The 22,264-nt window shown below is 41.9% G+C and overlaps 2 protein-coding genes across 3 annotated transcripts in view; one reads left to right on the top strand and one right to left on the bottom strand.

Moving 5' to 3' along the window:
• The first annotated feature begins 1,361 nt into the window (after window positions 1–1,361).
• UBXN4 (UBX domain protein 4) lies at window positions 1,362–17,162 on the top strand. 2 transcript variants are annotated; one of them, XM_065840617.2, is made up of 13 exons: window positions 1,367–1,517; window positions 7,636–7,738; window positions 8,601–8,629; window positions 9,462–9,580; window positions 10,165–10,333; window positions 10,795–10,897; window positions 12,427–12,481; window positions 12,635–12,799; window positions 13,602–13,729; window positions 14,717–14,819; window positions 15,170–15,301; window positions 15,646–15,854; window positions 16,554–17,162. In XM_065840617.2, the coding sequence occupies exons 1-13, from the start codon at window positions 1,436–1,438 to the stop codon at window positions 16,690–16,692; spliced, it is 1,536 nt and encodes a 511-aa protein (XP_065696689.1). In that variant the 5' UTR covers window positions 1,367–1,435; the 3' UTR covers window positions 16,693–17,162. The 2 variants fall into 2 exon arrangements, with proteins under 2 accessions (XP_071666848.1, XP_065696689.1); XM_071810747.1 differs by lacking the exon at window positions 8,601–8,629 and having other exon boundaries at window positions 1,362–1,517.
• LCT (lactase) overlaps window positions 16,833–22,264 on the bottom strand; it is a 21,249-nt gene continuing 15,817 nt past the window's right edge. Inside the window, exons 14-17 of the mRNA XM_065840616.2 lie at window positions 21,252–21,386; window positions 20,095–20,318; window positions 18,956–19,192; window positions 16,833–18,198 (exon numbers count right to left, since the gene is read on the bottom strand). Coding sequence (XP_065696688.1) covers window positions 17,990–18,198; window positions 18,956–19,192; window positions 20,095–20,318; window positions 21,252–21,386 — 805 coding nt within the window. The 3' untranslated portion in view covers window positions 16,833–17,989. The remainder of the gene's footprint in view (window positions 18,199–18,955; window positions 19,193–20,094; window positions 20,319–21,251; window positions 21,387–22,264) is intronic.

Below are 22,264 nucleotides of genomic sequence, written 5' to 3'. Positions count from 1 at the left end.
TTCTTTAGGAAACTTGCAGAAGCACAATATGTGTATACAGAGCTTACCCAGTGACCAGGCTTACTGTGACACGTTTTCCATAAGCTCATTTTTGTATATTGTTCACACTGATTTGCCTCTTTTCACAATAGCTTTGTAGGGTTTTAGTTGTCATTTATCCAGTGACTTTTGCAATTAAAATCCAGGCTACAACAGCAAAAAGCGTTCCAGGCTGAGAGACTCTATTTTTTTGGCCTTCAAATGTTTGACAGTATCTGCCTCAGCAACAGTTACCCAGAATACATAGTCACAGTCTTAATTGGGTTTCAGAAAACCCAAGTGCAGCATTTAAAAAAAAAAAAAAAGTTATAATCAGAGCAAAATTGTCCTGTCCTTATTACTGTGGAACGTCCATCAAGAGCCCGTCTGCCTTTGCTGGTTTTGTCCCCACTAGGGCTGCACTGTAAACACTGCACCGGCCCAGTCAGGGTCCCTCCTGGCTCACCAGGGAGAACGGAGGGTGTCCTGGCCTCACCTTTTGCCACTCTGTGCATGCAAGACTCTCTGGATTTCTGTCAAACAGGCACCTCCTCCATCATTCTTCCTCTCTGTCACACCTTGGCTTCCCCAGGGTGGATGCTGGGGCTGGGGTTAACTGTGACCATCCTGCCCTTGCAGCTCATCCCCACGGGCCCTGGGGTGCGTGAGGTGCATCACAGGTCTGCGGGCCCCTTTCCCTGTCCCACAGAATCACAGAATGTTATAGGGATTGGAAGGGACTTCGAAAGCTCGTCCAGTCCAATCCCCCGCTGGAGCAGGAGCACCCAGCTGAGGTTCCACAGGATGTCTGCAGAGAAGGAGACTCCACAACCCCCCTGGGCAGCCTGGGCCAGGCTCTGCCACCCTCACTGAGAAGTTTCTTTCCATATGTAAGTGCAATCGTTTGTGTTCCAGTTTTGGCCCCTTGTCCTACCACTGGTTGTCACCGAGAACAGTCTGGCCCCATCCTTGTGACACTCACCCTTTACATATCTATAAACATTAATGAGGTCACCCCTCAGTCTCCTCCAAGCTCAAGAGCCCGAGCTCCCTCAGCCTTTCCTCATACGGGAGACGCTCCACTCCCTTAACCATCCTCGTTGCCCTGCGCTGGCGTCAGCGCTCCCTCAGCCGCTGCGCGGCGGGACCGGGCGTAGCCACCCGTCCGCCGCCACCCGCCCGGCGGGGCCGCGAGGCCGCCAGGCGCCACCTCACCAACATGGCGCCAGGCTGAGGCGAACCCACCGCCCCCAGCGCGGGCCCTCGGGCGGGCGCACGGCGCGCGGCAGGGCGCCAATCAGAAGGCGGCGTGGGTCCGCGACGGCCGGCGCACGCGCGTGGCGGCCCGTTGGTGCGTGCGAGGGGCGGTGGCGCATGCGTGCGGCGGCGGCTTGCGGCGGCCGGGCCCGGCGGCACCATGATGTGGTTCGGGGGGTCCATCCCGGCCGCCATCGCCGCCGCCAAGCAGCGGAGCTCGGTCTTCGTCGTGTTCGTGTCAGGTACGGCCCGGGCGGGGCGCGCTGCTGAGCGCCGGGGACTGCCCACCCCGCCGCGCTGACACAGCGCTTGCTGTCTGGAGGGTCCCGGGAGCAGGCGCCGCTCGGGCAGGGCCCTGGGCGGCCGTGCCGTCCCTCAGCCCACCCGGGGCGGCCCCCGGCTCCGGCGGCGCCCGAGTGGAGCGCAGTTCCCGACCTGCACCCCGCAGCCTTCCCCACCGGGCGGGCCCGGCCTGCCCGCGGGCCTGTCAGCCCCGGGCGGAGCTCGGCCGAGGCTCCGCGGCGCCTTCCCAGCTGGTGCTTCCCGCCTCCCCTCCCGCTGCGCGGCGATTTCTGCTGTGTCAGTCCGGCTGTCCGAGCCCCAGGCCTAGGCGCTGAAATCGGCTGTTCCGTGTTTCGCGTTTCCCTTCGTTTCATCCTTACACAAGCCCGCATCCAGTTTTTCTGTAACTTTCTTAGCTGTTTACATACAGTGTCCTTTTTCTTTCGAGTTACCTATAGTGTTTATTATGTAACTGAAAGGCAATTGAAACCTACAGAAGCTCGTATTGTCTTTGTGTACATTGCCTGTCTGTCTGGAAAAATGGGAGTGGTTAAAGGGAAAAGAGGACATTAGACAGGCTCTTCAACTTTCTTTCTGTGTTTTTATGTCTGTGTGCATGTTGTTTCTGTTGTTTCTACTGTTGGCGTGATTGCTTGTGGCTTGAAGTTTTCCAGATGCCTCATGAAAAAGGGACGACGCTAAACATGTGGCTAGTGTTGTTCCCTTAGGACGTATTCAACTGTGGGATTCACTTTGCTTCAAGGAGAAGTTCACTCCCAAAGGGTGTGTGAACAGAACAGGAAAGTGTGGTTAAGCTCTTTTGTTGACACAACTCTTCTTGTAATCGGAGAACAGCATTTTCTGTTGGATAGTGAACATATTGCTAGAAAACAAGGTCTTCTCCGATGGGGTAGCGTGTGCTGGTTTTAAGGCAGTATTTTAAAGCCCATGAATCGTGATGGCAGGTGGGTGCTGTGATTTGAAAGCCTTATACCATTGGACTTTTTTTTTTCATATAAGCGTACCTTAGTGTATTTACCTACAGTGCCTACATGATAGCTCTCTGCCTTCACACTCAATAATGAGATGACCGTAGTGCATTGTATAAAATTAAATAGAAAGACAGGTGGTAAACGAGAAACTTCTGGCAGGGGTGTTTTGCAACACTTGTTATCTTTGCATGTGGAACATGATGTGCTGTGACTTGGTTAAAGGCTGATCATCCCCCCAGTCCCGACTCAGAAGTTTTCTACTAAACGTTTTGGATGTTTCAGATGCTCTGTATTGGGTTTGCATGGCAAGGTTTTGGTAGCAGGGCTGCAGGGGTGGCTAGAAGGTTCCCCCGTGTCCCATAGAGCCAAAGACACTGGCTTCGAGATGGACCAACTGCTGGCCAAGGCTGAGCCCATCAGTGACAGTGGTAGCACCTCTGGGATAACACATATAAGAAGGGAGAAAAAAACTGCTGTGCAACAGCAGCTGGAAGAGAAGAGTGAGATGATGTGAGAGAAACAACTCTGCAGACACCAAAGTCAGTGAAGAAGGAAGGGGAGGAGCTGCTCATGATCCTACTCTGACTTTCGATTGCCAATAAATTAAATTAATTTCCCAAAGTTGAGTCTCTTTTGCCCATGGCAGTAATTGGTGAGTGATTTTCCTGTCCTTATCTCAACAGACAGGCCATTCATTGTATTTTCTGTCCCACATCCATGTGGGAGTGATAGAGCTGCTTTGGTGGGGCCTGGCATCCAGCCAAAGTTAACCAACCACAAAGATTTTTTTTTTTAGTAATAATTCATTACCTGTGAGTGTTTTGAACTGAGTATGTATGCATTGGTGCTTGAGAAGCACACATTGTAACTTATTTTCAGTATTTTTAATGAAACAAAAATTGTACACAAAACTAGCTTTTTCTTTTAGACATTGATGTTGACTAGAGGGATACAGGAATATGTAGATATATAGAGTGGAGATAAATTTATCATTGCGGGAATGTAACCTAGTTTTGACATTTTAGTATGCTGTAAGGATTTGTTTGGTTTGGTTTTGAGTCCGGATAAAGGGAGAGTGTTACTTTGGGTGACCATATCTCCAAAATGGAAGTGTTGGAGAGTTCTGCCTGGTTCTGATCTACCCCAAGAACAGTGGGATCAGGGCAGCTGACCTGCAACAGGGCTGAGAAAGGGAATTGGGAAGCCCAAGAATGTACTTTCTCACTGTGTGCGGCAGCCGGTGTGTTCGAAGGATGCGGAGCGCTAAAAGAATCATCTGGTTTTATGGCAGCAGTTTGTTGTTTGGGTAGATCCATGTTTAAAACCGCACAGTTGGTGGTGATGTTAACTTTGAGTCTTCGCATTACACCCTTGCCCATAGACATTGGAGACAAACATTTGAAAGCAGCTTTCTGAGCAGGAAGACATGCGTTCAGAAGTGTTCAGTGTTTCTGGGGGTTTTTTGAACGCTTTGTCCAATAATTTACAGGTGGACAAAAAATTAATAAAGGAAACAAATTAGCGACATAAATGGAAAATACAGATTAACTGTAATTTTAGTGTGGCCACTGTGGAGGATAGCTATTAGATACAGCCTTGACCCAAATTATTGAATTCTGGCAGGTCCATCTCTGTTTGGTTTCTACTACCATCTGTCTCCCTCTCTCCTTCTTCAGTACACCTCTTTAAAAAGGTGCTAGGAAATGAAGAAGTAGATTATTCTTTCTGATTCTAGGATATTTTCCAGCTAAGTAAGGAATAATGTGGCTATTTATCTTAACAGTGAGGTGGTGTTTGTGACTGCAATTACATGTTCTTCAACCAGCTTTTTTTCTTTAACATTTTTGTTTGCAGCTATATTCCTAACATTTTTAGTGCAGTTTTTAAAACCTTCAACAGCATAGTTCCTTGTGATGCAGTTGTGTAAGTGTGTTAAACACCCCCTTAAATTAACGGCAAGTTGCAGTAAAAGGGAGCATGAAATGAAGTGTGTCCACCTTACAAAACTGATTTTCAAATATTAAGGCAAGGTGTTAAATTAGAGGCTTCTGTACACATGCACACAAAGCAAGGAATTGTGTTTGAGGAGCAGAAAAGTCACTTTGTGGCACCAAATAATTGCTGATGGGTTCTGCTACTGCACAGGGAAGAAGTATTCCTGAAATGGGAACATGTCTGGTGAATGTCTCTGCAGTCTTGCTGGCAGCTGTTCCATCAATGGTTTTTTAGTCTGCAGAGTTAGAAAACTCCTTTCACAATCTGAGTTCTTAATCTAAAGTGTATTGTTCATTTGATATCAAACCTCCTCAGGTGCAGCCTCTGTTCTGACTGAGGTATTTCAGATTATTCTTTCCAAACATTTGACATGTTCTGATCATGAAAATACCAGGCCACTCATAAAAAGTGCTTTTCAGAATGAGAAATGACTGCAGGGGGTGAGAGAAACTTCAAGCTAAAATGTTTGTGTTTCTTTTTGGAAACATTTGTAGAAACACTCCTTCCTTTGTTCAGAATTTTATTTTTAGATTATGTTTGTTTTGTTTGTTTGGTTTTAGATTATGTTTGTGGTTGGGATTTTTTTTTTCCATTTATTTTAAATCATCAAGCCATTTGTTAATATTTTATATCCAAGCCGTATGAAAGCATTCCTCAAGTTAAATATCTGAAATGAAGCACAGGAAGAGGAGGTGAACAGCTTAATGTCTTGGTTTTCTGTCATTTCCAGAATGGGCAATCCTTACTCTTACTGAGTAGTTACAAAAATGTTGGATATTGAGAAGTCAGCTGGGTTTATCTCTCTTCTTCTTGAAAGGAAAACACTTTTCCCTGATGACTCCATGCTGAGGAATAGGGGAATTAAAGTCCTTTGACAACCTGCGGTTGTTTTGAATAAGTCCTTATACAGGTTGTAAATTGTTGCAGAAAGTGTCTCTTCCAATTATCTGAATCACTTGAGAAATGATGGATAAGTTTTCCCCGTGTAGATATCTCAATTTACCTGACTAAACATAAGAGATTCACAACTGCAACTGAGAGTTATGTACAGGTCTTTAATTGCTGTGAAGTGAATCAAAGTGATGCTTTTGTTGAGAAATAAATAATCTGAGAGTCTTGGGAACCAGAATTCTGAGGTGGTTGTGATAGTTCAGTGTTCAGCAGAACTGTGAATATGTAAAGTTCTGTTCAGCTTGACCTCTTGACTTTCCTGATGCTTTTCCTGTGATGTGGCAGCTTTCATTTCAGGATATAATTACTACAAAAGTGTAATGTAATAACTTTAACCCCCAGAGGAAAAAGGGTTATCAAAACAAAAATATGTACAAGAATAAGAGATGATTCTATGGGTAATCACAATATTAAGCTATGCTTTGTGGCACAGAGCTTGATAAAATGTGAGTTATCAGCATTTCCATTCACGGGCCTCATCTCTGCTGTGAACAGTCTGTGACCCGTTTGTATCTTTCAGCATTCTTTTTCTACAGCAGTTGGTTGTATGGAAAAGTTAGTGTTAGGCAAGTATGTAGATATTTTTAGTAGCCTAATGGGATGAGCACGTGTCCTTTTGAAAGAGTGTGTGTGGGGAAGCAGCTGTCTGTCTGTGAGCAGCTGGGAATGGGGGAGGACGCTGAACCACTTGGCAGAACAGCTGCATCTGTTGACCACAGTTGGAAGCATTGCAGTTAAAGGAAGAGGAGAGGTTTCTGCACAAAATATGCTGAATATTTACCTGCTTATATACAATTACAGTAGTAGAGATGAATACTTTCTTACTTGCTCTAATGCTTCCGGGGAAAAATCAACACATCTGATTGGAAAATGCTTTTCCAAGATCAGTATATTTTGGATATGTGTCTCTCTGAGAAGCATTGTGGCCAGACAGTTTTGCCCTTAAGGCAGCACTGCTTCATCTGGGGATTGCACATATAACTCCTGATCTTTAACAAGTGAAAAATACTGCATGAAATGGCAACTGGGATGAAACAAACAAATGGTTTGTTGTTGTAATTGAAGAATGGACTACTATACTTCTGTACTTGTGACTCAAATTCTTCATCAAGAGAACAGTCGATTCCAAACTGCTAGGAAGTCATACAGATTGAAGATAAACAAATGGTTGCAGCCAGTTTACTTGTTAAAAGATGGTTAATATTAATCAGAATCTATTTATTAATCCACATCCTCACTAAACCAGTGCTTCGGAAGATGATTGATGTGGTTTCATCTGATTGAAATAACGCTTCTCAATCTGTGGCCCCAGAACACATTTTCAGTTTCCTTTACTTAAGTAGTGCATCTTTTACTGTTATACTTGTTCCTCTGTGCTCCTCACTCCTTTTCCTCCCCTCCTGCTGTTACTGTTCATATCAGGAACTGGAATACAAAACTAAATTACAAATAATTCTGCAAATAAATGCTTTTTGGTTTGTGGGGTTTTTTTAACACCATCAAACTGTGAAACCTTGTCTGCTGAATTACATATTTACAAAGGCTAGAAAATGTAGTTTTACCTATTAGTAGCTGGGGTACCAATATGTAATTAAATTTATAATGAAGAGTAAGCAGTGTTTTAGCATGTTAGGAGATAAAGCTTAGTATTAGGGAGAAGCAAAGGTTCACTCTGACTGTGCTGCAGCATCTCCTTGCATATTATGAGAGTATAAGCACTGTTAAAGCATAAGCATATTCTCTGTAACATGAAAACGAGACCCTTCAGTGATTGTGCAATTAGATGATGCAATCGAGCCAAACATTGGGCTCGCCATCATCTTCAGTTCCTCTGTCTCTGTTCCATCTCTGTGGTCCAGTCCCTTCTGCTCTCTTGGACCAGCTCACCATGCGGCTCAATGCAAAAGCTACATGCTTGCGGGGTTGGAAGCATTTTTGGTATATTAGGTTTTTGGCATGTTAGCAAAGTGAATCATCTGGAGTGAATTGTCTCCAGATTACAAAAATGATAAACTAATTTGAAAATAATCACAGGAGTGTCTTTCAAAGGTGATTTCAAGCAGTTGAAGCAACGCTCAAATGAGACAAGAAACAGTAATTGGCGGTGTGTTCAGCTTCACACGTGTGCTGTGTATTGCAGGTGAGGATGAACAGTCCACCGAGATGGCTGCAAGGTGGGAAGATGAGAAGGTGACTGAAGCTGCCTCAGATGGCTTTGTTGCTATTAAAATCGACACCAAAAGGTTTGATCCAATCCTAATTCTGTCTCTTATACAGTCTTGCGTGGATGATGATGAGAGTAAGAGGCTTTTGAAGTCCTGCCCTGGTTTTGAGGTAGTCTAAGCGCAAGAGTGCAGAACATAAGTGAATTCAGTACTCGTGAAGCTACTAGCGCCTGAGAAAATTCCAAATTTACTGTTGTGTTCTGCAGAATATTCATTGTGTATTTCAGACTGTATTTCAGTAGTAGTAAAAGAATGCTTGAGGTTGGACTTTTTCAACAGGAGGAGACAAAAGTTATATAAGAAAGCTGGAATCAAAATGCAAGTATTCTTGAGACAGTTCTTGATTTGCCAAGTTACGTAACGAATTTTAAAACTCTCATGAATTCATAATGATAAAAATCTGTAAAGCCTCAGAGAAAATGTGTTTGCCTCTATTGTAACACATAAAATAGGGAAGCATTGAAGTTCCTGGGTAAATTACTCAACTCTTTTTGTTACGTGTAAGTGTTCCAGTCCATGTGCAGAAAGTGCATTGACATTTCCAGATGTGCTATTATTTTGAAATGCTTTGTAGAGATTTTATTAGACTTACTATATTATTTGCGCTCCATAGACTAGATGTCTTTTTCCTGAATTGGTTCTTAGCACTGTTTCCCTAAATCTTAGGTAGTCAGCTGTGATAACCAAAGATTGTCACTGTGTCAACACTTATGTAAAATGTTAATGAGAAGATGCAATGCAAATCTGCTTTTAGTGTTCTCTCAAGTATTAAAATAGTTTTATGTGTGGTAGTAGAACAGTTATTTTTGTGATGAAAGACTTAATCTATAGTTGTTGCAAAGTAATTGCTCCTCCTAAACAAATCTTTTCTTTTAAACAGTGAAGCATGCCTGCAGTTTTCTCAAATTTGTATCCTTTGAGATCAGTTTAGATGCTAAATTATGGTTACAGAGAATTGCTCTTTACATGTTAATACTGTTCTTAAGACGAACGTTTACAAGCAATGTTATTAAAAATGCTTCATATGGCACAAAATATGCAATAAACTGAAAATTGAAAAGATACATCCATGTATTTGACTTACTGTCAGTTCTTAGAGAAAGTTGGGTTTTTTTAATGTTAATCCTCTGTAATTCTCCAAATAGAAAATTATCCAAAGCTTTATATAAACAAAATAACCCATTGTTAATCAGCATTAGAAAACAAGCAGTACTTTCAATTATTAGCTGGAGTTCCGAGTTAGAGAGGAAGAAGAACAAGTAGGGGACTGGGTTCTATCAGACACACAGGTGTGAGGTGAGGTAAACGTCTGCCTGCCTTAAGTAGGTCATTGCGTGTAGCTCAGGAATTCTGTATGATGCTGAGAAAGGGAATTCAGTACCTCACTTGGATTTTCTTAATGCTGGAAAGAATTCATTGTTGTCTGCATAAGATGTTGTCTCACACTAAATCAAAATCTTCCAAGTCAAAGCCTAGTTGGTTGTTGGGTATGTGTGTGTTGGAGAAAAATTTTTTGGCTTAAACCATTTCAAAGAAAAGAAGAAATACTAACCAGTTGTGAGTAGTGTTTTCCAGCATTTTTTTAGTGTCTTTTTTTCTTCCTCCCTTGGCACTGACTACTGGTAACAGGGTGGAGGTAGAATCTTGGGCTAGAAGGTTCTGTAGGAAGGACTTCTGCTTTTCCTTTTCAAGTCACTTTACAAACTTTTGTTGTTTGTTGCCCTTAACTGTTGCTGTGCAGATCCTGTAGTGTGCGTTCCATCCAGTTTTTTTATAGGAGACAACGGAATCCCTCTGGAAGTAATTGCTGGCAGCGTTTCTGTTGAAGAGCTCGTTACCAGAATCCATAAAGTTAAACAGGTAACTTGCTGACAGGCCAGAGCTTTCAGGTTGAGCTGGGTGTGCTGACCTGCTCCAGACAGATGTCCCTGGTCCTCAGCAGGTGCCTTGGGGAAGTGTGAATTACTGGTTCTATGTCCTTCCAACAACAAAATCTGCAAACTTAAATTCAGTACACAAATTGAACAGGTTGGAAAGCACTGTATGCAAGTGCTACTTTGTTTTTTCGTTTCACAGATTGTTTTAGATCATCTATGTAACACCTACAGTATTGAAAAATATGTCAAGAACTCTAAACTGGGATGAAATACCAGTTACTCTTCATATATGGTTTTATAATACTGTTTTGTGATGTGGATTTATAAAACTACTCTATGGAACATAATATAAATGTAGATAGTTTTATCACTTTGATTTTAAGTGTAAAACTAAAATTAGGAATAAATATGAAATGTATGGTGGCATCACACTCAACAATATGCGATGATTTTCATTTTATATTTTAAATAGGACTGATTTTCCAAAAATAGCTTAGTCTTGATCTTTGAACCTGTGGAAAATATTTGAAGTTTCATAGTCTTGGGTTTTTTTCCCAAATTTCTTAGATGCACACAGTAAAAGGGCAGCCTTTGGAAAATGGAAGTCAATCGTCTGCTCCTTGTCCCTCTCCTCAATCTGCTGGTGCTACAGAAAATACACAATCCAGAGCAGTAGAGTTTTGTGGCTCTTCTGAGTCTGTTACAACAGAGACAATAAGACCTTCTGCTGGTAATGGTTAGTATTTTTACACAAGTGCTAGCTAATTTGCTTTTGAGATAGTTTTCATTTTCTTAAGTTGTTATATGTTGGTACCTAAAAGGCAATATATTGAGTGGACTTGTTGATGAAAAACTTGGGTATCCCAGAATGCTTCTTGCAAGTCCAGAGGGAAGAATAGCCTGTCATTCTGCTCAGTTTTAATGAGTGAGAAGTCTGTGGTTTATAATACAATAAAAATTGTGTATGCTTTCTTGAAATAAGATTCAATTGAGAATGCTCATTTGGGTTAGTAACCTGAAACCAGATGGGAAGGGGGGGAGGCTGCGTGGAGAGTCTAAATAGCAGAGCCTTGTATCTCTTTGAGATATGTTATTTGCTGCAAACTATGGCTAACAAGGAGTATAATAATCTTCTGTGTTAAGAAGTGTACCTTTTATTTTTCTTTTATGCATTATTTTCTTGTAAACCACTTGAAGATGGAGCAAATTCAGGTCCAGCAAACCTAGAAGCGACTAAATCTTCAGATGAGCAAGTGAGTGATGCTCAGCCTGCGAATGACCTTGCACTCAGAGTAGAAAGGTAAATCTTTTCCAGACTTCCCAATGCATTGTATTTGTTTCTCAGAAAGTGGTTTTGTTGGTTTGGGTTGGGTTTTGTTTTTTGAACAAACAGGCTTAATTGCAGGATTTTTGGTGCTTTTTCATTTATCATTTGGCAAACATTTATGTGGTCTTATTTTCCTTTAGATGTCTGTGACAATACTAGAGTCAATACAAAAACAGCTTTTAAATTGATCTCATTTTTCATGGACTCTGAAAGAAAAGAGTAATCTGGAAAACCGAAAATGTTCTCCTTTGATATAACTTGAATACAGACAATATGTTTGCAAAAATTTTGAAGGAGTCAAAACATTGAACTGAAAGCATTTGAAACTGGGGTAATGAAGCACTAACCTTGGTTTTGTACAGAGATGCCATCCTAGTTCTTTCTCGTCTATTTGATGACTGTAGTGTGGGTGTATTGAAAAATCCAGAAGAATCCTATTCTTAGGCTGTTTTGATCAGTAATGAGGTCTGAGCAATGCTAGTTCTAGTATTTTAAAGTATGGTAACCAGAAGCACCTGGTTCATTCATTAAATTGATTGTTTTTCAACAAAAGATTGAGTGTCTAAACTCATTTTTTAGCATCTGTAAGACTGATACTATTTGCAGTATCCTACCTAAAATCAGTAACAGATACTTACTAAGTCAGATTATTTATACTGCTAAAATATATTTTAAATCTTTTCCATATTTAATTTTTCTTTGAAAGATGTTGAACAACGAGTAGAATTTCTATGTACTACTGATAAGAAAATGTAGTTGATATTTCACCATAAATACCAAAGTTATTTTTTAAAAGATGCATTAATCTTAAATTATACCATATTTGCATGTATCTACAGCATTCCTTTCAGGGGAAAAAAAGAGGCAAAGCTCTGTAGTAATTACTGTTTTCTTTTTGAAAAGCAAACCACTACCGTATGAACAACATTTTCCTGATTATACAACTTCTTGTGTTGTTTGCTCATGCCTACCTTCTCCCCAGACTTAAAATATGTTGTAAATGACAGTTTTTTAAGTCAGTTCTTATTCTAAGGCACCTTTCTGGATAAGTGAGACAGGCGCATGTGCATCTATGTCAGCGCTATGTATTATTTCCTCTCCGTTTTAGGAAGTGATGCGCAGAAGAAACCAGATGGCTTAAATAGCTAAGAAGAGATTGAGATTCAGTGTTCTGTTACTGCAGACGATAAATAGTATTGCTTATTGTATGTCTTACAAGGTGGCTCAACAGGAAGATGGAAGATTTTTCATTTACTGAGTGGAAAAGGACAGAAGGAATATGTTAGAGCTCCAGTAAAAGTTGGAAACATGGTGGTGAATCATCACCTCTTCTTTTTATGGATGATACACCCATGTGTTACTCGAGGTGTTAGTGTGGTGCTACAGTTCATGTTCATTTTCATGTGTTCCGTTCTCCTGTATTTTGCAAATGCTTCATTAAAATTTTAAAATGTTAATAATAACCGCAATTTTAAGACTTTTTACTTCATTCTTAAATTCAGAGTAACAAAAAAGCTTGAAGAAAGACGAGAAGAGAAAAGGAAAGAAGAAGAACAGGTAATACAAATGTAAAACTGCTTGCAGGTTTTTTTAATAATCTTTCTTGAATAAATGCTTAATTCCTTTTTAAACAAACGTACTTAAATCTTGTCTTACTCTTGCCCAAGGCAATTTTGTGGTCCAACTTTTATATCTCTGCTGTTTATTCAGAGAGAAATTAAGAAAGAAATTGAACGGAGAAAAACTGGTAAAGAAATGTTGGAGTACAAAAGACGACAGGAAGAAGAATTGACAAAACGTATGTTAGAGGAAAGGAACAGAGAAAAGGCAGAAGAGAGAGCTGCTCGGGAGCGGATAAGACAACAGATTGCAATGGTAAAGTTTTGGTTTTGGAAGACGGCTTGCTGCTTCTCTCCCAAGGGCCGCCCCTGTGCTAAAAAGATACATTTTCTCATTTGTTGAAACTTTGAAAGATTGTCCCTTTTCCTGCTTGTAGTCCCATGGCTTTCTGTTGTAACAATTTACATGTTTGGGGCTCATGTAGCATTTCCTGTCTATAAAATTAAGCTGCTGCTTTCATATTCATGATGATCTTTTCTATCTGAGTGAACACACCAACTTTTCTGTTGCTTGAGTCCAGAGGAGAGTTGTCATTTAAACATAAATATTAATTGCGATTTAAGCATAGTTCTGTAACAGAAACATAGGGAATATTTAATTTTGGAACATGCAGAACACTGATCTCAAAATGGTAGCGAGGATTATTTTCTAAGTTTGTGTATATGTGTGTACATGTATGGATGTAAACAGTTCATGACAACTGAAATCCCTCCTTATCATTATGTTTTGGCCTGGAACAATTAGAACTGTAATTGTTTAACTTGTCAGAAGATTTTTCCCTTTGCCTTCACTGGAGTGTTAAACTTGCATGTGAAGAACATCTATTAACAATTATTTGCATGAAGTGACTCATTGAGAAGTGTGTCATCTTGGCTAATGACACGAGATGGTGCAGCTTGACAGTGAATAATTCTTTGCAGCTTTCCTGTCTCTTCTCCATCTGGCCCGCTTATATCTGTGTAGTTGGGTGCTGAGCACAGATCATAGCTCGCTGTTGTAATAAATATCAAGTATAATTTACGGTAAAGATTAAGGTTTCTGTTTGGTCCGTTCACAGGATCGTGCTGAGAGAGCAGCTCGCTTTGCAAAATCAAAGGAAGAAGCAGAAGCTGCGAAAGCTGCAGCTCTTCAGGCTAAACAGACTGAAATAGAGGCCAGAAAAGAAGCATCTCAGAAGGAGCGAAGGTGAGTTGGTCTCGAAGCAGTGGATATTTTTGGGGAGAGAAGTAAAGAAACTTTATGTGAACTTTTAAAGATATTTAATATACATCTAATCTATTAATTGATGCCATGTTGAACTGTTTAAGTAGTGACATAAAAAGCTGGCTTTCTCTTTTATTTGTAGCTATTTACATAGTTATGTTCTCTGATAACTTTCATCCTTTTGACATTCCTGATCATGAAACTCTAACCACCTTTCATTGTGTGTTAATTAGATAAGAGCTTTTTCTGTCTCATCTTGGATTTAAATACCAGGTATAATGTGGCTAGGTGGGGAATGTGATAAATAATGACTAGCCGATGTCAGAACTGTGCCGGGGAGCACGGTGCCCACCCTTTCTGCCGTGTGTGCCATTTGTTGGATTCAGCAAGGCGTGGTCGGGCTCATCAGCCGGTCCTGCCAGAGCTGTCTCCTGCTGGGCTCAACACTGCTGTTTTCAGAAATATTCTAACCTTTAGAGACCTTAGGCGGAGTTGTGGAGCCACTGTGCATCTGGTGCTGCCCCTGACAGAGGGTGAGTACAGGGGGAGCCACCTGTGCTGGTGCTGAAGCTCGAACAGTAATGCTAGGCCATAGTTAGCTGAATATAGAATTACTTGCCAAACTAGCTTAAATGTCTGTGTCCTCATAGTACAACCTCTTGAAAAAAGAACAAAAGTAATACAGGATACACAAAATACGTATGGTTTATATTTCCTTCATGTATTCATTTTTTACATGATTAATTTCAGTACCTTATTTGAACGGTGATTAGTCTTTGATAAAAAGCAGTGAAGATGCATTATGATATATAAGCAGTTGGTTATCAACTCTGGATCCAAACTTATAACCCATCTGCAGTGCCATAAGTAGGACGAGTGTCTTTCTCTTCAATACTGCCAAGCCAAAGCCCCAGGAGCGTTTGTCTGTAACTGTTCATGTGCTGACTGACCCCCGTACGTGTCCTGCAGTGCAATAGCCAGGATTCAGTTCCGCCTCCCGGATGGATCCTCCTTTACTAACCAGTTCCCATCTGAAGCACGGCTGGAAGAAGCAAGGCAGTTTGCTGCACAGGTAAACTGGTGTTTCCTTTTCCTTAGCTACATGCTGATTACAACTTGCTGCAGCATCAACTAGTTGTTAATCATGGTCAAATTGTCATCAACTGCTTTTCTTTTTGTTGATTTGAGATGGGTTTTGCTAGCAGCCTTCTCCAGTGCCACTAACTGCCTTTGTACTACTAATATACTACATTAGTTAGAGATAGTAGGGTGTGAAAAATCCTTCATTTCTCTATATGAAGATGATTGACAATTTGTTATAGAACTCTTGGGTCAGTATGGTGAGGTATTCTCAACTGGCGAATCTGCAGTTGTTTGAAAGCTGACAGTTATAAATAAAATGTTTTCTTTAAATTTTCACAGACGGTTGGTAATGCTTATGGCAATTTTTCCTTGGCGACAATGTTTCCCAGGAGGGAGTTTACCAAAGAAGATTATGGGAAGAAATTACTGGAGCTAGAGTTAGCACCCAGTGCTTCAGTAGTGTTGCTGCCGGTAGGTGTTGGGTTTTGGTTTGTTTGCTTTTTGTTTCCTTGCAGACAGCAGTACTGTAGTGGTATATCTGCTGTGGGTTGGCCATGATAATATTTGGCTTGAATTCTGGTCTTTTCTGTGTCTGAGACAGATTGCAAAATTACTTTAAGTTTTGTCAGCATCAATTTGGGGGACGACTGTTTCTGAAACAGATAAATGGTGACATAGATAGATACTTGTCTAATGTGTAACCAAAGGTGTTCTCTTGTGTCTGCTGAGCTGCCTCTAAATTATGTATGAAATACTCTGTCTGCAAGAGCCTGACTTGAATATCTGACACTTTTTCTTTGTGTGTTGATGCCCAGGCGGGAAGACCTGCTACTTCTGTTGTTCAGTCTTCAGGCGGTGACCTGTGGAAGTTCTTGGGTACAATACTGTATCCCCTCTTAGCAGTCTGGAGATTTATTAGCAACTTCCTCTTCACGAGTCCACCCCCCTCACAGTCTAACGTGAGACCAGCTCATCAGCAAGACCATCCAAATCCTTCGGCATCCAGCGGCGTTGAGCAAAGCAGGTAATCAGAGCTATTCCTCACACTGCTTGATGGGTTGGTTTTGTCTTGTAGCAGGGAACTGCTGCCTTCTCCTTGGAGTTTCTGGCCACCACCCTTCCGTCTGGTTCAAAGGGATAACCTGGTGGCTGGTAAACTGCATGACAGCTCTCGCTAGGATTTCTTGGTTTTTTTACACGTGTGATTAAGCAAGATCCTTACTATTTGCTTCAATTTCCAATTACAAAGTAGAAAAAGCATCATCTTGCAGACAGGTATGAATAGGGAATTCAGCTGTAGCTACAACTGTGGGCTTCTCTTGAGCTGATACTATTTGGAAGGTAAACATTTTGAAATATTATGGTGTGTTTGTGCAAGAAACTCGAGGAACTTAGGTCTGATCTTGGCAGTTAAGGTTTTGTATTCCCCAGAAAATGAGAGATGTGCTGTACCAGGAGAGCTGCGAGGCTGTTTGATGTGAAGCAGCTGCGTGTTGGCGCAATGACAGATGCTTTCCAGGGGAAACGGGATTCAGTTAACATTTGTCATTTAGCAGTCAGACAAACTAAGATGGGTGTTCCCTCCTAGGAAACAAAGGGCTGAAGAAAACTCTTACTGGGGATAAGAGAAGGAAGGATGCATGATTTGCATTTATTGCATTTGCTTCTCTCGTGTAATTATTACCAAGGAAACTGTCAAAGCTCACTGTCATTTGTAACCTAGGCAAGCAGTCAGGAAACGAGTGGTGGAGAAGCGGGGAGAAGACTTCAAAAAAGAAGGCAAAATATATAGACTGAGGACTCAAGATGATGGAGAAGATGAAAACAATACTTGGAATGGAAATTCTACACAACAAATGTAGTTTTGATTAACTGCAATAATCACTGTCTGGCTTTTTTTTGTTGTTGTTTCTTATTTGATCTAAGACAACTGAAGCTTCTGGACAAGTGGGGCTTATTTTACACTGATTGAATTAATTCTTATTCCTGCACGGAGTATGGAATAAAGTCACCTAGGTCAGAAAAATCAAGTGGGTGTAGCTGAGACCTAGACAGATTGAAAATCTCCATCTGCTTTCATAATCATTACCTACTGCCACAGAAAGCACTTTTTAATATATAAATATTCTGCTACATAAATTTAAGGGCCAGATATTAATATAAAGGTCATGGTAGGCAATGACTGATTAAAATGAGGGTTTCAGAAGAACTATACGTAGCGAATCAGGTAACTAATTTAACTTTTTTTTTTTGCTTCTGCAACTGCAAGCAAAACCTTGTAGTTTTTAATTCCCCAAGCACTCAATAAACTATTTTCCAGAAAAAAAAACCACCTATCTTCTCTTGTGAAGTTCTTCTGAAGTATTTGTGTCACAAGGAAGCAAGCAGTTAACATAATACACTGAAATTTAAAGTATAGCATACAACCTTATTGTTCTAGTTTAAATGCAGGACTTGTTCATACTTAAATAGTGCTTTGGGTCCAGGAAATAAAAAAGATGGGTCTTTATCACTAAAATGGAAATGTTGTTAGCAGGGGGCTGCTATATGAGAGCCTGGAAGATTTTATTTTGGAGGAAGGACCTTCCCTCGTCCCACCAAGTAGTTGAGCATCTCAGAGACCTGAATATTACAGGCGTTCAGTGCTGCTTCCAAGCCCAAGGAGATTTAATTAAATATCGCACTCTGTTCAAATGCAAAGGCAGTACTGAGGCCACTTCTGTCTTATTTTTTTTAATAATGTACGGTACAGAATGCTAAAGAAGACTGTATATGAAATAAAGGCAAGGGAAAAACCCAATCTGTACAGTAGCTACAATAGAACAGTACATTCTCTTAGACCTGTTCTCAGCAGTACAGACACAGACTTGTTCTAAAAACACTTAAGACACAGTAGAGCTGCTGGGGGCTGCCACATCATCCAACATCACGTGGGGGAGAGGATGACACAAGAACAGATCAAAGTTCAAGTTCAGAATCTTTACATGGATAGAAACAAACAATTTTACTTTTGTCCCCAGCAACTATTGATTTAAAACAGACCCTTAACAGAAAAAAACATTATTTTGTATTTTAAAGTTGGTAAGCAAGCAATGAAATGAAGGCAAGACAGAAAGTGGCAGTAGCACAAGCACTAGGGTTCTTTTCCAAGTAGAAACTTTACATTCGACTAAGTTCCATGTGCGATCGTTTACGGGATCTTTTGGATAATTTTCCATATTTATATCCAAGAAGAGCCAAGCCCAGTGCTCCAACTGCAGAAAGGGCAAAAAGCACATACAGCGCTATTTCTGCACTTTGTGATGTTAAATCTAGTCCCAAAAAATGTGTACTGGCAGCCAGTCCCGGGGTCCTATCTGTTGGTGTCACTGTCAGTGGGAAAACAATAAGGAAGTGTTAGTGCGGAGCCTGGGTGAACATTTTCCTGTACATATGTGCTGGGTCCTGCCTCCACACTCTGCCAGCGTCGCTGGGCCGTGCTCTGGCAGCAGCCGTAATGCTGTAGGATCAGTGACTGACACAATTCTAGCTCGGGGTAAAGGCACAACTGAGGGGAGAAGACTTCAAAAAAGAAGGCAATACTAAAACACCTGAGACTAGGGGAGAGGCAAGTGTTCTCTGCTACACATGGTCACCCCAAAAAGCTGATTAGAAGGATTATTTAACCCACCCACACTAACAATGGTTGCTGTTCACTGTACTCCTCTAGTTCAGAGAATGTAAATGACGAAAAGAATCAGTATTTCCAAATGCTTACTCAAAATACTGATCTGTATAAAGTATTCAGAATTGTTAAAAAAAAAATTGATGTGGGAATGGAATGGGTGTAGTTCTGTTAGTCAGAGAAAAGTAGAATGGAATAACTTTCTTGCTGTATTTTTGGGACAGGCATGTATTGAGGTGCTATTACACACACTTTAAGTTGTTCTGCTTTTGCATGCAAAACGGACATAACTCTACCTGTAGGCCTTCAGTCATAACAAAAACTGATGATTAGTGCACTACTGGAACCCCCCAAAAAATATTGCAGAAAATGGTGGTATCTTTAAAGAGCACAGATTATGTAAATCTTTTGAGGTTAGAATCAGACATAGACCCAAACACGATTTCTGCTGCACCACTTACCTTCAGGCTCCAGTTGCAGGCAGGAATGTGGGCCCGTTGCTGGGTCTGGAAATCCATTGCAGCTTATGATCTGTGCGTAAAACCTGGCAGATGCCTTAGGGCGCCGCGGCAGCTCGGGGTCTGTGAAATTCACGTGGTAGAACCCAAACCTTTCGTCAAAGCCCACTGCCCACTCGAAGTTGTCCATCAGCGTCCACGCGGTGTAGCCTCTTAAATCAACCCCGTCAAGCACCACAGCTGTCACCAGGAGCAGAGAGAACAGGTTAGGTGTGCAACAGGAGGTGTCGCCATGACGCCAGCAGCGGCACAAAGGTGCTGGGGAACCTTACACAGTCATCGGGGTCCAAGCACAGGGAGGTTAGTGCTGCTTTGGCCTCACTGGTGTCACCACCTCCCCATTCCCAGTTCTCTCACGTGTTGCTTTAGCTCAGCTGCTTTGAGGTAGTTCAGCTGCCAAGCTACAGCTAATGAGCAACCAGTCAGCCTGCCAGTGCTGGAGAGGCCTTGTCCCTGCTCCAAAAATCAAAGCTTTTGTCCAATAAACAAAGGTTTAGGAACAGAGAAGAAACACCATCAACATGCATCCATTGCTTCAACAAAGGCTTGTGGGGCTCCACTGCTAAGAGGCAGTAAATGAGCACTGAGCTGAAATGAAGCAAACTGAAAGTGCTCTTCGCTGATGCTGCTTGACCACGGCTGTAATTGAAACCAGTTTGGGCTGGGGGTTTCTGGTTTTGGGTGCCTTGGTCTTTTTGGTTTTGTTTTTTTCTTTTTTTTAAAGATGCAGTCTTTAGACACAGCCGTAGTCAAACTAAAGTCAAAATAGCTGTTCATAACCGTTAACCCATCAAGTAGCGGAACCTTCTGCTACCAAACAGCTCTACAAGGACACTGCAGTTACCTCACTAAACCGAGGGCCTGTTCTTCCTTTAGATCACCTTTACCTGCAAAGTCCTGCCTGTCTGAGGCCAGTTTCTGCTAAACCCGAAAGTTCTCAGCACTGGACGCAGAGTAAACCCATATGCACGTGTGACTTGCACACTTCTAGCTCCTCACAACTTGCTTTCTACGTGTCAGTTTTGTGGTGAGACACTACTGCTCTCTAGCGATGCGGATGATTAGATTGAAATCATTCCTACCTTTCAGTGCTTCATTAACGTAGCTCCGATGGTAATGCATTCGCCAAGTGTCATTGAAGTCGAAGGCTCCCCTTTCCGAGATGCCATTTTCGGTCACGTAGATCGGAGGGTTGTTGTACTCTTCCTTGATCCATCTCAGGATCTTTCGGAAACCGAAGGGTGTCACCTTTAGCCAGAGGGAACCAGAGTTCAGCCAGCTGCGGTCGGCTACTGAAGCTACACCCCTGCGGAGGAGGAAGAGGAGGACACATCACTCAAGGGCCCAGTCCCAAGTGCCCACAGCGGTGATGTTGTGCCAAACTGATGGAAGAACAGTGGGCAGAGGTGGTGCTGGTGCTCACAGGCCTCTAGAAAACACTTCTCATACTTTACAATCAGATTCTTACTTTACAATCATATTAAATCAACTATGGGTGAGTACCCAATGTTAGCTCCTAATCCTTGTCCTTTGACATGAATTCTACTGTTTGCCTTTTAATGCAGTGCCTAAGCAACACAAAATTGCCATTTATACCTATGTCCAGGAATGCAAGACTGAGCCCAGTGTCCTACAGGCTAAAACCACAGTGGCCAGGATGCAGCAGCAAAGGGAAGTTATAGTCATTCCAGATACTCTCTGTGAAATTGTTTTGGAAAACAGCCAATATTCACCCCCGTGTGTGGTCCCACCATTACCTTAATTCTCATCGGAAAAACTGGTAAGCTCCTGTTGTTTACCTTCTGAAGCTGTGGAAGACATTGGTGTCTAAATAAAAATCTTGACTTGTGTATACTTAACCATGAAGCGATTTGGCTATTTAGGCTTTGAACATACATTTACCCACTGTGGTGAGGGAACTAACAACTGTTTAACGGCAAATGGAGCAGTGTCCATAAACCATGATAATCTAGCAGTTTGAACTGCAGATTAGGTGTAGGAAATACAATAAATACTGTTTACAGCTTATCCCACACCATTGGGAGATCAAAAGTGCAGATTCCTTCCCTTAGTAGATCCTCTAATTTTCTTTGTTCTCTTCTAAACATTTGTATTTATCATCAGGTCTGTAAAAAAAGGGCTGATGCTGGACTTCTGTGAAAATAACAGCACCAGAAAGTTGGCTCAGGTTCCAGGTGTGCATATTTCACTTGACCAATAATTTACATTCATCTCTTACCTGTCAGAGTCATACGACAGAACGCCAGCAGGATACTTTAAGTTGTACGTTAAAACTGTAGTATAATGGTTTAGACCAAAGTAGTCATATGTGCCTTTAATTCTTTGCTTTTCACTTTCAGTAAATTCTGGAAGTCTGCAACAGAAAACAGAGACAAGCATAAACCCCCCGAATATATACATTTTCTCAGGATTTTCCCTTCTTTTGCTTCTAATTCCTCCCCAGTCCTGTTGTATAAACTAAACTAATCTCTTGCTAGACTGACGAGTGACCTGTCTCACACCACCATCCTCCAAGAACATGACCAGCAATGGCAGAGGGAAGCATGAAATGGTGCCAGGGACAACCAGGGCTCCTGTCCCCACTCAGGGGAGCTGTCACGAGCCCCCTCACAACACCCTACCCCTGCTTGCAGAAACCGAAGGTGCAGCAGCCATCTGTGCCAGGTGTGCTCACAGCTGCAGGGGAGCAGGTGTCTGCTACAAATAGATTCATAGAATGGTTTGGGTTGGAAGGGACCTGATACATCTGGTTCCAACCCCTGCCATGGGCAGGGACGCCTTCCACTAGCCCAGGTCACTCAAAGCTCCGTCCAACCAGCCTTGGACACTTCCAGGGATGGGGCGTCCACAGCTGCTCTGTGCAGCCTGTGCCAGGGCCTCAGCATCCTCATGGGGAAGAATTTCTTCTTGTATCTCATCTAAATCTCCACTATTTTGGTTTAAAGCCACTACCTCTTGTCCTATCACTACATGCCCTTGAAAACAGAAGGAAGAGGAGCTCTTCTCTTTGTGGCAGCAGTAGTACTTGGTAGGTCACAGCAGAAGTACCTACAGGGGTGTCTCAAACTCCATTTTCTACACAGGAAACAATAAAAACTTCTGAGCTTTTTCCCTGAGATCCACATTGCGAACACACTCAGTGTAACACTGGTATCCCTGGTACCAGCACCACAAGCACTTGGGGAGGTACCATGAGCCTTCTGGAGGAACATGAGAAAACCCAGGAGAAAC

This window comes from Patagioenas fasciata, chromosome 7 (assembly GCF_037038585.1).
Source record: "Patagioenas fasciata isolate bPatFas1 chromosome 7, bPatFas1.hap1, whole genome shotgun sequence".
Classification (NCBI taxonomy): Eukaryota; Metazoa; Chordata; class Aves; order Columbiformes; family Columbidae; genus Patagioenas; species Patagioenas fasciata.
This window is presented reverse-complemented; position numbering and strand designations above follow the sequence as displayed.